The sequence below is a fragment of the Carica papaya genome, chromosome 5 (genome assembly GCF_054855325.1).
Source record: "Carica papaya isolate Zhongbai chromosome 5, ASM5485532v1, whole genome shotgun sequence".
In the NCBI taxonomy this organism is placed as follows: Eukaryota; Viridiplantae; Streptophyta; class Magnoliopsida; order Brassicales; family Caricaceae; genus Carica; species Carica papaya.
The window spans coordinates 2,631,648-2,649,459 of record NC_142313.1 but is presented as its reverse complement, the minus strand read 5'-3'; the positions used below and the strand labels follow the sequence as shown (position 1 = coordinate 2,649,459).

General features: G+C 32.6%; 1 protein-coding gene and 1 long non-coding RNA gene across 7 annotated transcripts; one reads left to right on the top strand and one right to left on the bottom strand.

The window, feature by feature from the left end:
* The first annotated feature begins 3,975 nt into the window (after positions 1–3,975).
* Positions 3,976–9,956, top strand: LOC110821423 (uncharacterized). 4 transcript variants are annotated; one of them, XM_088220034.1, is made up of 12 exons: positions 3,976–4,412; positions 5,387–5,515; positions 5,931–6,079; positions 6,671–6,700; positions 6,851–7,041; positions 7,509–7,790; positions 7,909–7,967; positions 8,270–8,306; positions 8,420–8,491; positions 8,605–8,755; positions 8,926–9,069; positions 9,202–9,956. In XM_088220034.1, exons 2-12 carry the CDS (start codon positions 5,398–5,400, stop codon positions 9,613–9,615), a joined length of 1,647 nt encoding a protein of 548 aa, XP_088076160.1. In that variant the 5' UTR covers positions 3,976–4,412; positions 5,387–5,397; the 3' UTR covers positions 9,616–9,956. The 4 variants fall into 4 exon arrangements, with proteins under 4 accessions (XP_088076160.1, XP_088076161.1, XP_021906961.1 ...); XM_088220035.1 differs by having other exon boundaries at positions 3,978–4,412; positions 5,940–6,079; XM_022051269.2 differs by lacking the exon at positions 6,671–6,700 and having other exon boundaries at positions 3,979–4,412.
* Positions 6,851–11,472, bottom strand: LOC148253665 (uncharacterized). Of its 3 annotated transcripts, none has more exons than XR_015819140.1 (6): positions 11,180–11,472; positions 8,849–10,515; positions 8,682–8,743; positions 8,432–8,549; positions 7,654–7,729; positions 6,851–7,063 (listed from the first exon to the last, which is right to left on the bottom strand). It is a non-coding gene; the product is annotated as an uncharacterized LOC148253665 (long non-coding RNA). The 3 variants fall into 3 exon arrangements; XR_015819141.1 differs by having other exon boundaries at positions 8,859–10,515; XR_015819142.1 differs by having other exon boundaries at positions 8,849–9,611; positions 11,180–11,471.
* Positions 11,473–17,812: the final 6,340 nt, after the last annotated feature.

Below are 17,812 nucleotides of genomic sequence, written 5' to 3'. Positions count from 1 at the left end.
TTTTGAAAAAAAATTCAGAGAACCTGAGAATCGCCCGTAGGCACAGTAGAACAACTTAGTTTTTTGGGCATCAAATCGAGTAAGGATCCCTCAACTTATTTCCTATTATAGAACTAAGTCTAAATAAATAATAGTACTATATTTTGTGTAAATTTAGGAAATGTGCATAATTAATTACGGATTGCTAATGAAACCAGAACCGGAAATTATCTACTGTTGTTTGTTGATTATTTTTACAGTTTATATGTATGATAGTATCTTATTAATTGATTTTATGGCTTTGAATTCATGTATAGTTTATTTTGTGTTTACTGCTGAATCAGAAAAAATGAAGGTTAAACGGTAAAAATTGTGTGATGAAATGAATAGATGAAATGACAGTCTTACTAGATATTCTGAAAGATGATGAACGAACCGGGTACATAGGTAACCTTACCATGAACGTTGTCTCATACCGACGGGGTATGGAGACTTCATAATTTGGCGCTCATACCAGACGAAGTATGGGGACGACCCGCTTCACCCTCATACCGGACGAAATATTGAGATTTGATAAATTGGCGCTCATACCGAACGGGGTATGGGGACGACTCATTATTGAGAATGTTAAATGAAAGAGTTCACGTATAGCGGAGACATCCCTATGAACCCCCATGAATACCAGCAGGCTGGTAAAAAGAGTGATAGTTATTGTGTATTTATTGATGATGGACGTATATTTATAATGTGTGCTATGATTGTTGATTATACATAAAATCATGATCTGTATAATATTATTGTCTATATAAATTATTTTCATAAATCTCACCATGGTAAGTGAACGATAAATAGTTTTATTTTTAATAAATGTATTAGTTTAAATTAAGTGCTCTATTAGTGTTTCGATTTTATACCAACCTTTACTTCTGTGTCAGTGATATAGTGTGATATCCTTACTGGGTTAATGTAGCTCATCCCTTATTTAACCATTTCATATCAAGAGGATCAGGTTACAAAACCCGATCCTCAGGAGGATTGCGAGTAAATGCTAGATTCTTTATTTCTCGTTTATTTCTTTATTCTTGTGTTTCTTTCAAAAGAGTGAATTCTGTAACGTTGTTTGGTACTTTAGGTTATTTCTGTAAGGAATGTAAATCTTGAACATTTATTATGCTTCCGCACTTTAATTATCTTTTATTTCCTTTGGATATTTCTGGAGTCGTTACATGTATTATTTGTCTTACCTAATTTACGGTTAAATTATGAAACTAAAAATTAAAATATAAATAAAAAAGTGATTGATTAAGTGAATGAGTGAATGGTTGTCTCATACCATACGGGGTATTGATGAACAGTTTCTTTGGCGCTCATACCGAACGGGGTATAGAGATAACCCGATTCACTCTCATACCGGACTGAGTATTGAGGAATAGTATTTTTAGCGCTCATACTATACAGGATATGGGGATGGCCAGTTAGTTGACAAGGTTTAATATGGGTTTACGTGTAGTGGGACATCCCTATTGACCCCAGGGATACTAGTAAGTAAATAAAAATAGAAAATTATTGTTTTGTCCATTTAAATATGATATTATGATATTATTTGTGTTATTGACTCTATAAATCGATTTTAAAAATCTCGCAACAATAAGTATGCAATCAATAATTTTATTTATGATAAATGAATTTACTTAATTTAAGAGTTATATTGATTGTTTTTATTATTTTTACTAACTTTTATTTTTTTATCTGTGAGTAGTGTGATATTCTTATTAAGTTAGTATATCTCACCTTTTCATTAAGCATTTTAGATCAAGAGAACCAAAATTCAGATCTCGATCCACAAGAGGGTTGTGAATAAGATACCCAATTATTTACTTTTTATTTATTTCTTTAATTTTTTGTTTGTTCTTTTAAAATGATCATTCCTGTAACCCTATTTGGTACTTTATTTTTTTATAATTATTCTTTATTATCAAATATAAAAATCTGTAAAGTATTACTCAATTAAGAAATTGTATTTTTATTAAAAACTTGATACATAAAGTTAGTGTATTTTATTAAAAACTTGATATATAAAGTTAAACATTCTCTTTCGCTATTATATAAATAGGATTTTTCTCATTAAACTTGTTCTCTAACCTCAACTTCAACAAATAGTCAACTTCAAACAATTTTTCTCAATAAGGTACATTTGTTTTATATATTTTTCATTTTCTACTCCATATTTTCTATCCTAAACTTTATATTCAATTTATATGTTTTGATAGATATAATATACATAATTTTCAAAAGATTAGAAATATTCCATATACTGAATAAAATTTGATCTAATTCACTAGTATCTTTCATGATATTTTTATTCTATTCACATAACTTATTTAGCAAAAGACAGAGCGTAGGCCACGTTAGCCATTCCATCATCCTCTTAGATATTATACTTTTTGTTGTACTTTCTGGACCTGTGATTTTACTCGACGTAATTAATAAAAAAGAAAGTGAAAAAAAGGAAATATAAAAAGAAACCGTGTTGGAGTTTATTGTGGTTTTGTTGGGTTCACACATTATTCCTGAACTATGTGACGCCTGCCCCTACGACTTAATTTTTTTTATTATGAGAAAAAACGTTCGAATTCAATTCGTGAACTCGACTTTAAAGAAGAATAAAAAGAAAAAGAAATCTTGAAGTCGACGACAAAAATTTCTTTTCGACTTCATGGGAATGGGGAAAGGCAGAGGAGAACTTGGAATTTGGTCCAGAATTGAAAATTCTGATGTAATTTAGACAAGTCCCATTAGGCTTCTACCATGTGCATATAAAAATTATAATTGTATTTGACAAAAATTACAATTTTAATATTTTAATTTACAATATTTACTCTTATTATAATTTAAATTCTAAATTTTTTTATAATAATTCAATTTTTATAACCTTTTCTTATTATTTTCTAGATAATATATTATTGTTTAAATTTATTTATTTTTTTACATTGGTTTATCAATTTTAAATCTTTTGGTACTTCTTTTTGTCAAAATATCTTCTAAAAACTCTAAATTAACAATTTTTTATTAATATTTTAAATTTATTTAATATTTTTATTTACTATTATTATTATATCCTAATTTAAAAACTATTTATCTAACTCAAACTACTATTAAGAATTTGTGTTCAAATTATTAGTGCTGCACAACTTATATTCTTATATAAAACTCAACAATTTTCTATTTGTTCAATTTAAAATTGAAATATTACAAATTTAATGATAACATTTAATTATAGAATATCTAATAATCAATAAAATCAGATCTAATTAAAATCTTGTACATAACTCTTGTTTAATTTTGTACGGAATCTAATTTTCTCCAATAATTTCAGCAAAAAATCTTAGAATACCTGAATGAATACTCTTCAGTTTTTGGGAAGGTCAGCAATATTTTTACTGCAAATCACAAGTTTAAAACATATTTTTTCATGGGTTCAAAATTTGTAGATAATTAAATTTTAATATATAATTTAATTTGATTTATAAAATAGTGCACGCAAAGCACATCCCAACAGCTACTACTTCATATAAAATTGAAAAAAAAAACAAATAAACTGTAGCTGATAACAAGAAGAATAATGTATAAAACTAGAAATGCAAGTAAAAGACTCTAATTACTAATATCTTCAAAGCTTAATTAATAGGATTAGGAACCTTTCACTAGTTTGAGGAAGTGGATTAAGTTAACAACTCGATTGAAATCTCTCTTCTGTATATAGACTAAAAATTGAATAATTGGGCAAATGTTTCGAGGTTTTGTTAATCATTTATTAACTAATTAATTAATTAAGCATTTTTCTCAAAAGCAAAAAATAATTAAGCATTGAAAACGATTTAAATAGTAATTAATTGGCAATACATATATTATTTCTTTCATTCTAATCTGTTCTTTTCCCCATAAATGGAGGGGTTTTTATTTACTTGGGTTTTGTTGGAGTTGAAAACTCTGGATATCTGAAGGGTACATGTAAGATCAAGAAAATAGAGGGCTATAGAGTTGAAATGCTTGACTTGAGCTCTTCCTTCGAAAAGCCTTTGATCAAGACTTCAAAGGAGAAAATTATTTGTTTGCGTGATCTTATATATATATATATATATATATATATAAACACACACATACATATCATATCCTTCCCCTTCAAGGCTCCCATATATATAATAATACTACTTTTAACATGCACGATGCACCATATGTACATGTGTGCGCATATGTATATAAATATTACACATATAAGAGAGCAGAAGTTCCAAAAGGCTGTCATGAGAGTTGGTAATGAAGATAGTAGAGTTTTTAATATGTGGGTATTTTGTTGAAATTTTGGTTTTTTCCCCGGAAAGCAAACGGCTGATATTCAACTCAAGTTGCAGACAATTCTGCAGTTTGTATTTGTAAGTTTTTAGTTCTTTTTCTTTTTCTTTTTTTTTTTCTTTTTCTTTTTTTTTTTTCTTTTTTTTTTCTTTTTTCATCTTTCTTAGGATCAATGATCATTCCCATAAGCCATCCATTTACAATATATGCATACAAAGACATCTATATGGGGTAAGTTCACACATAGACATATATATGGGGTGAGTTCATGAAACTGAAGCTCTCACTCTGTAGATATGTTCATCAGTGAGAAATAAATTTGATATTATTTACAATATGCATTGAATAATTCACAAAGTTTCCTGATATTTCCTATAAAATGCTATGTAGTGGTGTATGTATTGTTTCTGTCACTTTATTAGAACTGTAGATTTCATCGGCCAAAACGTAAACTGTTCTTTTCTTGAGTAGAAATCATTCCTTTAGCCATCAAAAGCAAGCTGCCGCTTTCACAAAAAAGTTTGAAAATAAAAAAAAAAGTAATCTTTCTCTGTTCACATTAATCTTTCTCTTTCTTTTTCCAGGGATTCATGTAGACAGACACACGCACGTGTTTGTTTGTGCGTTTGTTTATACACTCTGGAGATTTCCTTCTTGCAGTTTGCAGTTTTATGTAAAAACAAGAATCTTGGACTCCATAAACAATAACTTCTTTCTTTTTTATTTTCATTTTATAACATTCTGATTATACAGACGCATATATCTGTACATAAACATATATATATCCACACGCCAGAACCAAATTTTTAAGTATCTAGTAATCAATCAACTTGGTTTGGCTGTTTTTTCTGGTTGGTTCTTAACTTCTTTGGTGGGTTAATGTCTGCAACTCTTGTGATCAAGCGTGTTTCGGATAATTAATCAGACCCATTAGAACAATTAATTAAGATTTTGGGTTCTTTTCCTGAAAGAAGAAAAGTTTAATGGGCAAGTGAAAAGAGAGTTGACTTCTGAATTCACGAAGTGAGTGATTTCAATTTTGCTTGTTTGAAAGGTTAAAAATTGATGGAGAGCAAATATGGCATACAACTTGTTGCGCCGGTAATCTTCACGATGGTGATTTTGGCTTTGAGTTTCAAAGAAAGTGCTGGTTTAACGGTCCCAACTAATATTAGTGTACCCGGTGAGCATTGATATATATATTTGTTATTTTTTAAATATTCTTACTCTACTTTAATTATTATATGTTTTTAAATTTTTTTAACATATTTTATAATTTTTTTATAATTTTATAGACTGGACCGGACTACAAATTAGAAAAAATCAAAACCTTGATAAGACTGAAACAAACAAAACTTGAAAGTATTTGTTTGTCTTGGACCAGCAGTTCATTAATCTATGATTTGGATTGTGCTAAACAGATCCTAAATCAGGCTGTGTTGAGCAGGCTGTTATATTGCTTGACCCATCTTGCATCTCTATGGCTAACACTCACATACTTAAAGAAGCCCAAATTTCTTGCTAGAAACATGGCTTACATTTGTAAGTTCACCCTTCTTAACCAAAGTTTTGTTTTTGCTTCTTTTTTTTCCTGGGAGATTGTGCAGGCAGAAGCTTGCTTCAAATAGACAATAATGTTTCACAAGTATCATCGAGGAAATCAGATGATACTGTGAGGTTAGACCCTTTGGATAATTTCAAGAAATACAGAGGAGGTTATGACATTACCAACAAACATTACTGGAGTGTAAGTTTTAACTCTGTCTTTCTCTCTCTCAATCAAAGTATCATTGCATGCTCCAAGAACAGTTTTTTATATGATGTACTGGACACATCTATTAATATTTTATAGTAATTCACTAATATTATATAATGTTACTATTATATAGTAACTAAATTACTATGTAATATTAAAATAATTATTACATAAAAGTATTAAATTATTATAAAATATTATGAAGTTTTTATAATATTGTATTCAATTTTTACTACAAGGAAACTACCTGTGGTTTTTTTCCATAAACATTTGAGGTATCCCAATAAAATTTCAATAGTAGACTCCCTCAGTCATATTCCAAGACTACACAATAGTATCTTCTCTTAGTTAAATAAATGACACAATGATGGCTTTTAAATCCCATTTCATTAAGTTCCTATTCCATTGATAGTCAATTCTATACTTAATTTTCATGAAGTCTTTTTTAGGAAATTTTTCATATTAGTCATAATGGTTAAGATTACAAGACAATGCCCATATTTAAATTACTTTGAGAGACTTTAAAATTTTTAGGTGGGATTTTTTTTTTCACTTTTGCCTTGTACCTTATATTTTTTTCAGGATCAACTAATCTCATTCCAAAATCCTATGGTAAAAACAGTATAAGTGACAGTTCTTTGGTATCAACCAAGTAATCATATATTTTTCTGTACGAATCATCAACATATATCTCTATCCACATCCTATGTTTCAAAAGTTGTATAACTACTGCATGTATGAAATGACATGTGCTTTGTGCAGTCCACTGTGTTCACAGGAGTATATGGGTATGTCGGTGGGATGCTGTGGCTTTTGTGTGGAGTGGTATATGGTGGCTTTCTGATAGCAATTATCTTTTGCTGTAAAAGAAAACCCAAGAAAAGATTACCTTGTTACAAGCACTGCTATCTCTGGCCCTTTGTTCTTGCCATAATCTTCACAATTCTGGCAATGTAAGTCTGCAACCTTCATGATCTATCCATAATATTGATGCAGATATTTTGTTAACATCAGAAACCATGCTTGCTTATCATATGATATGAAGAACATGTTTCAAATAAATGAATTATTTTTGTAGAATTCATTTGGAAATATTTTTAGTTACAGTTAGTTCAAGCACAAACACATAAAAATTTAATCTCAAACAAATCTTAAATAGAACTAACTTTAAATTCTATCGAAATTAATAAAACTAAAATGAAAATAATATATTTTTGAAAACCAATTATGGTTGTTTAAAAGAGAAGGTAATTCATGTGTTTTGTTACTACATTCACAAGATTATTTAGGGTATGCTAAATGTAAATGATTTCACAAAACTAATATTTCCAAATGATTGTATTAATTGGTTCCAAACATACTCCTAAAATTTCTTCTGCTTTCTTATTTTCAATGCTGAAAATATCTCATTTTTATGCAGAACTGCATCAGGAGTAATCCTTGGGGGGAATGCCAGATTCCATTCCCAAGCCAAGAAAGTGGTGCATATCATAATGAATACTGCAAATGAGGCATCGGAGACAATACAAAACACAACAGGAGCAATGAGAAACATGAGAGATAACCTGGGAGCAAGTAACGAAAATGATGAGGCCTCTGGTTTCCTCTCCTCAACATCTGAGAAACTCAATGCTGAAGCTTCTGAAATACGAAGACAGGCTAGTAAGAACAGGGGCAAAATTGACAAGGGTCTTAAGATAATGTATATTCAACCATTCTCATTCTGTCTTTTCCTGCCTCTAAACCAAAAGAATCTCATTAAAAATCTATGTTCCTATTTGCACACTACATTTCTGATTAATGACATGTTTCTTTTGCAGAAACATAATGACAATAGTGACTGTTTCCATGAACCTGATTGCAGCTACTATTTTGTCAGGTAAAAGTGTGTGTGAGCATCTCAATGGAATTTTCTTTAGCTAATAACAATACTGAATGACGGAATTAATCTTGGATAGATTTCAAAACAGTTCCGTTATAAACCGTTAAGTTACATCTATTAGATAGTTTTTCTTTTTTTTCTTTTTAATTCACAGTTTCATATGAAACATGCCATAATTCTATTGTTTAGCATCTTGAAATTCCTGAAAATTATGCTTAAACTTCAAATGCAATTTGCTTCCATTTTTATCCTCAGTTAATCGTGTAGATTTCTAAAAACTGTAACTTTTTTTATTTCAGTTTGTGGGATTTTGAGGTTGCAAAAGCCACTTCATGCGTAAGTAACTGAACCATTAGTAGGAAAATCACTAGTTATACATCGGACCTGTTAGGCTACCAGCACTTGGAAGAGAAAAATCTAAAGGGAACATGTTTCTTTTTTGTTTACAGATTTATTATTACCTGCTGGTTCTTGACAATTTTGTGCTGGCTGTTCTTCGGGATGTACTTCTTCTTAGAAAAGTAAAGCCAAGTCCTTCCTCTTCATTCATGTTTTCTCAAAAGCTTTCTTGGTCGAGATCTGAAAAAGTATGAAAGTCAAACTACACATTGTTTACTAGCTTCTATTGTTCCAGGTTTTCAAGGGATACATGTACTGCTCTGGAACATTTTCAGCAAAATCCCTACAATAACAGCCTGAGCTCAATCTTACCTTGTGATGAATTGCTCTCCGCAAAACCTGTCCTGTCAGATGTTAGTGCAGAGATCTACAACCTAGTCAATGAGGTAAACTGTGTTACTGATTCAGATAAACAGCTAAGTATTTTATCCTACCTTGTTAGAATTCTCTTTAGATGAAAAAAAACTATTTTTGTTTACTCTTTATTACTTCAGTATGCAGTGATTCCTGAATGTCGTCGCACATTTCTTACACTCAATGGCTTTGAAATCTCTAGGTAAATGCAAACATATCGCTCCTGAATGCTACAGCATATCCAAATCTTGCTTATGTCTGCAATCCTTTCTCAGCACCACCAGAGTACCAATACCAGCCAGATAATTGCCCCGCTAACACAATCCAAATCGGTGACATAGCACAGGTCGGCCAAAAGAAATGTTGAAATGCCAGAAATTTTGCTCATAGCAGTTATAATATTGCATCCAAGTTTCTTTTAATCAAAATCTCCGAATCTATGCAGTTGTTGGTTCATTCATCCAATTTGTTTATACAGATATTGAAGATATTTGCATGTTCTGGTGCCGACAAAGGAACATGTAAAGATGGAGAGTTCATATCAGCCAGCGATTATAAAATAGTGGAGGCTTACACAACTTCAGTTCAAAACCTACTAAACATTTTTCCAAATATGGAAAATCTTGTAAAGTGTCAATTAGTGCAGAACGCATTTTCTGATATACTAACAAATCATTGCAAACCACTGAGAAGATACCTCAACATGACATGGGCAGCAATGCTGTACCTCTCAATTGTCATGGTGGCTTTGGTGCTGCTTTGGACAACACAAGCTCTTCATGACCAAGAACTTCAGAATTCAGATATTTCCGCATTCCATGACAACAAATGTTTTGGAATCTGGAAGAGCTATTGGGATCGGCAAAGAGCAGCCAGTCCCTGTTCAGTCTAGATAATAAACACTTTTTTAAGATAAATAACTAATGGAAGATAAGTGTGCAAGCATGCAAGAAACGACTTTGTACAGGTTGATTACTTTCACAGAAAAAGAAACAGAGAAGAAGAGAGCATAGGCTATCCTGTAGATGGAGAGAGAAATTTTAATGTGATTACACATTTTTCTTGTACTAGGGAGGTCTTACAGAAATCATAATTCTTTCACTTACTAGGACATATAAGCTAGGGATCATTTTCCTTTCATTTATAAGTAGTTTTACTTAAGAATCTAATGTCGTCTATATATGTACAAAATCAAAGAGCAATACACTGGTTCTGCTAGTTTTTGTTTTTTCATTAACCAGTGTTTACTTTGTATTAAATCACTTCCTTGCTTGCAGCATGGTCTTACCTAATCCTCCAACGCCAGCTATAGACATGACGAGAAAGTTGATTTTCCTACATCATTAGCGCAGTCATAATATCCCATATGTTACATGTACTATTTTCCAAGCTAATAACATGCTTTTTATCAGCATGAGTGACAATGGGTTCTCAATCCTATAATACGTTTCGATAAGGCATACCCCTTCCGTTCTATGAATCTGATACCCTAGATTTGCATATCGTTTGATTTTCAGTTACACTTTTGCATAATCAACAGACTCTCAAGCTAGTTTATCATAAACTATTGCAGAATTAAAAAACCTATGATATTTCCCCCAACTATAACAAGGAGACAGGATCTACTATGAATCTCAAGCTATGTCGTGGATGAAATTAACAAAATAAAACAAACTCAGATATACGTTTAGGTGATCAATCATTCTGGATAGACTCGCTTATTTAGGATGAAAACCTTCAGTAGCCGGGTTCGTTGTTCATCCTTCTTATCCTCATTGATAAAGATGCAAGACTGACACACACAGCAAACATTCAGGTGCAATGGCAAAAATGAAAAGAAAAAAAAAGTAGGGCTAATATCAATTTAACAATCACAAGCAACACCCTAACCATGCCATATATCCAATGGAAACTCATACATACATACATACATACATATATACATATATATATCCAAGAGAACATCACGAACGAAAACATAACTCTGTCTGATAATGTTGCCTAACGCCTTACCAAATGAAAATTAAACCATAATATCATATGATATAATTACAATTTAACAATCACAAGCAACACCTTTACCAAATCACATGTCCGATGAAACTCATTACATATATATATCCAAGAGAACATCACGAACGAAAACATAACTCTGTCTGATAAAATTGCATAACGCCTTACCAAATGAAAACTTAACCATATCATATGAGATAATTACAATTTAACAATCACAAGCAACACCTTGACCATGTCATATGTCCAAGGAAACTCATAATAGATATATATATATACACATATCCAAGAGAACATCACGAACGGAAACATAACTGTCTGATAACATTGCCTAACGCCTTACCGAATAAGATAACTACACCCAAAAACACAGCAAATTCCAGTATTCAACACAAGTTCTAGCAAATGTTATTCAACAAACAAACACGGAACAGATTCATTACCCCGGGATACTGTCTTATCGCTGCTCTCACTTTTCTTGGACTTAGCAGTTTCTGGTTGGTCTGACGGCGGAAAAGCAGAGACGCACAGCACGGATGTGTATTAATTAGATGGATAACATCAAATTGCGCGTAAACCAACGGATAAAAGGCGCGGAGCAGTTGGCTGAATCACCGGCAGCGGCTAAGGCTGAAAAGAGGTCGCTGACGGTGATTTTTCGCCTTTGAATGGACTGGACTGACCGGCGGGTGGAGTTTCGACTCCGAAGCAGAGTGATGCAGATGGTTGGCTGAATTCAAAATATAATATTAAATAAAATAGTAATTCATGAATTTAAATTTTTTGAAAATCTTTTTAACCGCCATTTATATTTTCCAAAATGGCGCGAATTTAATAGAACCATCATAGCATCATTATCATTGTCAAAGTGATAAATTTTTTCCACAAATGCATATTATCATAAAATTGTTGTACATACAATATAGTTTTATATTTCAACAAATAGAAAAAAACAAATACAAATTAATAATAGTATACGATAAAGTCAAAATATAATAGAAGATTATAATTATAGTGAGATATTTTGATTATTTGCATATTTAATATTTAATAAATTTATCAACAAAATTTTAAATTTTAATAAAATATAACGGCAATAGTCATATCATAACTAACATAATATTTAAATAATACTTAAAAAAATTAATAAATTGAGTCCATTAATATAAGTTCATTTATACAATTTAAAAAATTATTTTGGTACGATTATATGATCAACTATTTTTTTTAATTCTCAAAAAATAGTCATAAATAAAATTTATTATCATATAAATGATAAATCATCAATAAAATTATGATTTTATATTATAAAAATTAATTAAATTCAAAATTTTAATATAAACGAATTAGATATTACTAAATCGTAACACAACTAATAATTAATTATATTTTTATTTTATAATATATTTTAAATTTTTCTTTAAGAAAAAATATTAAAATATTCACACACACATATATATTAATAATTAATTAATTAATAATATTTATTAAAATTAAATATTAAGGCATCTACATGAATTATATATAAATTAATTATATTATAGTCCATTCATTTATAACTAAAATTTAGTTTAAAATTTTATGTATAGGTCCGGAACTTAAAAGAAAATAAAGTTATAATTAAATGCGGAATGAAAATAATAGAGTTAGGGTTTATATTCCTTACACAATAGTTTAGAATATCCAATAGAGTTACGAGAATATTTTTTTCTAAAAAAAATAAACAAAAATACAAAAATAAATGAAAAGTAAATAACTGAGCATCCTAAAATGACATTTACTAGCTTTTGAATGAAGTCCGAGTGGTAAATTATTTACAACCCCCTTATTAATCTGAATCTAGATCTTGATCCTCTTAATATGAAATAATTAATGAAATAGTGAGTTACACTAGTACAGTAAGAATATTATACTACTTACCGATACAGAAATTAAAGATCAGTAAAAATCATAAAAACAACCAATGAACTTCTTAATTTAAGTAAATTACCATTTATTGCATATTTATCGTTGCAAGCTTTTTAAAACCGACGTATAGAGATAATAACTCAATGAACATTATAACTTCATATTTAAGTGAACAAGAACAAGAATTTTCTATTTTTATTTGCTTACTGGTATTATTGGGGGTCCATAAGAATGTCCCACTACAAGTGAATCAATATTCAACATTGTCAATTAACTGGCCGTCCCCGTACCCTATCCGGTATGAGCGTCAAAAATATCATCTCTCAATACCCTATTCGGTATGAGGGTGAATCGGATCGTTCTCATATCCCATCCGGTATGAGCACAAAAAATATCATTCATCGATACCCTATCCGGTATGAGACAACATTTACGATAGGGTTCCCTATGTACCCGATCCATCCACCATCTCTCAGAATATCCAGTAAGACAACCATTCATTAATTCACATAACCAAACAATTTTCTATTTGCATATTAATTTTCAATTTCATAAATCAATCGTAAATCAAGCAAGACAAGCAATAAATATATATCAAGGAAGTACAACTGAATCATTAAATTATTTCAGTATTTTATCATGTATTGAAAGCTGTAAACTCAGCAATCAACTAAACATGACAAATAAATGACTAACAAGTTCCAGCTCCATTAGTAACCTGTAATTATTTTTGGAGTTTTCTAAATTGTATAAAATACCACATTATTAATTATTAAATTTCAATTCTATAACAGACAATAAGGCGAGAGATTCTTACCCGAATCAGTGTCCAAAATATTGAACTTTCTACTGCGCCTATTAACGATCCCTGAATTTTCTGAATTTTTTTACAGAAATTAAAACACGCTTTACGTACCTATAAATACCCCGAAAATCTAAAATTGATGTTAAAAATCCTTTTTTGGCCAAGTTAGGGGTTCCGGCACGGTAGCACCGCCGTTCTCCGACGACGGCACTACCGTCCGTGGCGGTGGTTTGCCTCGGCCTAACTGTTTTTGGCTGGTTTCAGCATGTTTTATATCAATTCATGCTAGAAAACACGTTAAGGGGCCTCGATTGGCTCAAAAAAGTCAAAAAACAAAAATCTACCAGTGGTGGAATTTTTCAGTGCAGCAGTTTCGCCAGCTCACTTTCGTAGTTGAGTATTTTTCTTCGGTCAACCTGCAGAAAATAAAATGATGAACACAAACGATGGAAAAATCGTACGAAACGAAAAATGGAAAGGGCTCATCGGAGGCAGTTGCAGGTTTTGTCCATGGCAGCTCCGTCAAGCTTTGTTAGTGGTTTCCGACTCATCCACCATTTGTTTTGCTCCGATATGGCCACAGAGATGCTTGGAATCGAATTCTAAGTGTGTGGGAGAATTTTTAACTTTTTTGGCGGTCGAAGGTGGCTCCGGTGCAGCGGCGGCCGGTGGTCGGCTCCCTTCTCTAACGACTGGTTCTTCTTCTCCAGTGTGGGGCTGGCAGCTAGGGTTCGGGTTCAGTGTGATGTGAAATATTTATATATATCTCGCATTAATCTGAACCGTTAATCGCATTTAATCTCAACCATTCGATCATGCATAAGAAGAAAACGAATATAGGATGTTTATCGCGTTTGATCTTAACCGTTCAATCTCGTCTAAGGAGGAAATGAATCTGAATTGTTCATCATGTTTGATCACGATCGTCCGATCGCGCTTGACGAGGGAATGTATTCGGACCGTCTACGCGCGCAGGAACGCTTATTGGTCGTCCGATCGCAGGGCATGCAGATCGCCAGCGTGGCCTCCCGCGTGGCACTGAGTCAGTAGGACTTGCCACGCGGCGCACTCCGATTTATCAAGGCTACTGACTGGGCGGTTTTACGTAGTAAAAAATTTTTTAATTGCATTTTGACCTCCCAATTTTTTATTTTTCTTTCAAAAATACCCGTCGAACTCAATTTTTCACCTCTTTTCCCAAATTTTTTTTTAATTTCATCTCTAATTTATTTTTCCCAAATAAAATAAAAATTTCATTAAATTAGTTTATAAAATGTATTTTATTTTATTTTTATACATCTCTAAATTAACAAAATTTATCCCATACCAATTTTCTGAGCCCATGTATTATAACTCTCCTCGTCTTAAAAGAAATTTGGTCCCTCAAATTTATTAGTTTTACTTAATCAAATAGTTTGGGATACTAAACTCTGAAGTCGTATATGTTGTACAGCCCCTATTACCATACATTCTGAAACTATTAGGTGAACTAACATATTTACACTTTTTCTGCCAAATGCATCGGCTACCACATTGTCCTTGCCTAGATAATACAAAATATTGCAATCATAGTCCATTAGTAGTTTTATCCATCGTCTCTGACATATGTTGAAATCCTTTTGGGTAAACATGTGTTTCAAGTTCTGATGGTCGGTATAGATCTAAAAAGTCTCCCCATACAATTACTAGCGTCAAGTCTTCAAGGTGTGAATAATCGCGACAAGTTATAAGTCATAGGTGGGGCAATTTTCCTCATGACTCTTTAACTTTCTGGACCCATAGGTTATGATCTTCCCATATTGCATTAGAACACAACCCAACCCCAAGTAGGAGGCATCACTGTAAACTATGTATCCACATGTCCCACTCGGCAATGTCAACACATGTGCAGTGGTCAACCACTTTTGTAGTTCTGAAAAGCTCATTTCATAGTTCTCGTTCCACTCAAACTTGACATTCTTCTTTAATAGCCGGGTCAAATTAGCAGGTAGAGTAGAAAATCTTTCAAAAAACCTACGGTAATAACCTGTCATTCCGAGAAAATTACTAATCTTCTTGACCGATGTCAATTTCTCCCAGCCAAATCCTGCCTCAATTTTTTCGGGGTTCACTGACACTCCATCCGTTAATATGATATCTCATAGGAAGGTAGTTTGCTTGAGGTAGAATCCACACTTACCCAACTTTACAAACAATTTCTTTTTTCTAAGAACCTGCAAAATCTGAGTCAGATGGTGAGCGTATTCCTATCTTCTTTTTGAATAGATTAGGATATCATCAATAAATATAATGACAAACTGATGCAGGAATTATTTGAAAACTCTATTTATCAAATCCATAAAGATGGCTAGTGCATTGGTTAGTTCAAATGGCATGACCAAGAACTCATAGTGTCCGTACCTGGTTCGAAAAGCTATTTTTGGAATGTCCTCTGCCTTGATCTTTACCTAATGGTAACATAAACGCATGTCTATTTTGGAGAAGACTTGGGTACCTTACAACTGATCAAAAAAGTCATCAATCATGATAATAGGGTACTTGTTATTGATCGTGACCCTGTTCAGTTCCTTGTAGTCAATACATAACTTTAATATCTCATATCCCTTCCTTAAAAATATGACTCCAGCACCTCAAGAGGACACACTATGTCAGATGAACCCACTATCCTGCAGTTCATTGATCTGTTTTCTCAACTCTTCCATCTCAACACGGCTCATACGATAATGGGCAACTGAAATAGGTTGGGTGCCTGACTGAAGATCTATGGTGAATTCAACTTCTCTGTCCACTAGCAATCCGGGTAATTCATCAAGAAACACATCCGAAAAGTCTCGGACTACCAGAATTTTTCGAATGTAAATTTCTTTCTTAGGTTTGCTTAGTTAGAGAAAACAGTTAAGTTAAAACACTTTGTAATCGAAAAATTAACATGAAAGAATAATGTTTAAAAATTTAATTAATTTGTAAATGACTATTCATTCGGATGGTTGAATACAAATTTCTTGTGAAATATTATCTACGGTGACGTGATACGTTACTAGCTAGTTCATTTCTAGAATTACATCAAAGTCCTCCATGTTAACCTCTATTAGTCCACACTCAATTTTTTATCTGCTATATTTATGATACAAGGTCTGTATATAAGCTCATCAATGATGTCTTATTTATAAGGATAGACACAAACAACACATAATCAGGTCTTTTAGTTAATACATTCAAATTTAGTACAAAAGCATGTGAGACAAATAAATGTGAGGCATCAATATCAATCAAAACATGTGCAAGATAATTATAGACAGTGTACGTATCCTGTATCACGTATGGGTTAGCTTCTGCATCTTGCTGAGTGAGGTTGTAAGTTCTGCCATGTATAGGAAGGCTGGCCTAGTTCTAATTCGTTAAGCACTCTCTCGCGCAGAGGGCACTCCCACATATACGACAAGCATTATTGAGGCAATAGTAAGGTTGGTTCCCATGATTCTTGCCACAGTGTTGGCAAGTCCTACCACATCCTATTACCATAATCTGAGGAAGAGCCTGAGTCACTTACCTAAGTCTCTTATTCTGCTAAACAGGTGTAGTGGGTGCTAGTCTGTAGCGTGAAACCGGGGGCTTAAAGTTCCCCACTGCTTGAGGAAAAATGTGAAGGTTCCTCTCCACTAACTGTGTCTTGGCCAAAACGGCTGAGTAAGTACTGAGCTCGAACATGTACAACTGTTGTCTAATCTCAAGACGGAATCCCCACTCGAACTTCCTTACCTCTCTGTCTTCATCCATCATGTTTTCAGGGGAATACCGACTCAACTCTAGAAACTTTCTGACATACTCTGACACAGTGATATCACCGTGGATTAGGTATGCAAACTCCATTTTCTTCAGATGTTGGAGATAGTCTGAGAGGTACTCTGCATTGAAGGCTATCAATAACTATTTTCAAGTGACTAGAATGGGCAAAGTGGCTAGCTTAAGCTGCCACAAACGACTTGCCTCTCCCACCAATATGTAGGTGATAAGTATAACTCTCTGTTTGGGAACCACCCCAAGAGTCGTAAAAGTCTTCTCTGTCTCAGCTAATTAGTACTCAGTCTCTTCAAATGAGGATGCTTATATAAAAGTATATGAGTTTAGTCTTTTATATCTTTCAATGTAGTATGGGTCCATTATAGCTAAAACTGGGTCCTATGGAAGAAGGACTGAATTGTGCTGAAGAGGGACTGAGTGGCCCTATGGTGGTATTGGATAATACGGTGGAGGCACCAGATTGTACTATGGTAGTACCGAGTGATGCGGTTGGGGCACCAGACCATACTATGGTGGTTCTGGATGGTACTATTGAGGAGCAGGGTTGTACTAGGGTGGCTCA

Coding starts and splice junctions, on each gene's coding strand:
- LOC110821423 (XM_088220034.1), top strand. CDS start 5,398: ATGGAGAGCAAATATGGCATACAACTTGTTGCGCCGGTAATCTTCACG. Junction 7,791..7,908: donor GACAAGGGTCTTAAGATAAT/GTATATTCAACC, acceptor TTTCTTTTGCAG/AAACATAATGACAATAGTGA. Junction 9,070..9,201: donor AAATCGGTGACATAGCACAG/GTCGGCCAAAAG, acceptor TTGTTTATACAG/ATATTGAAGATATTTGCATG.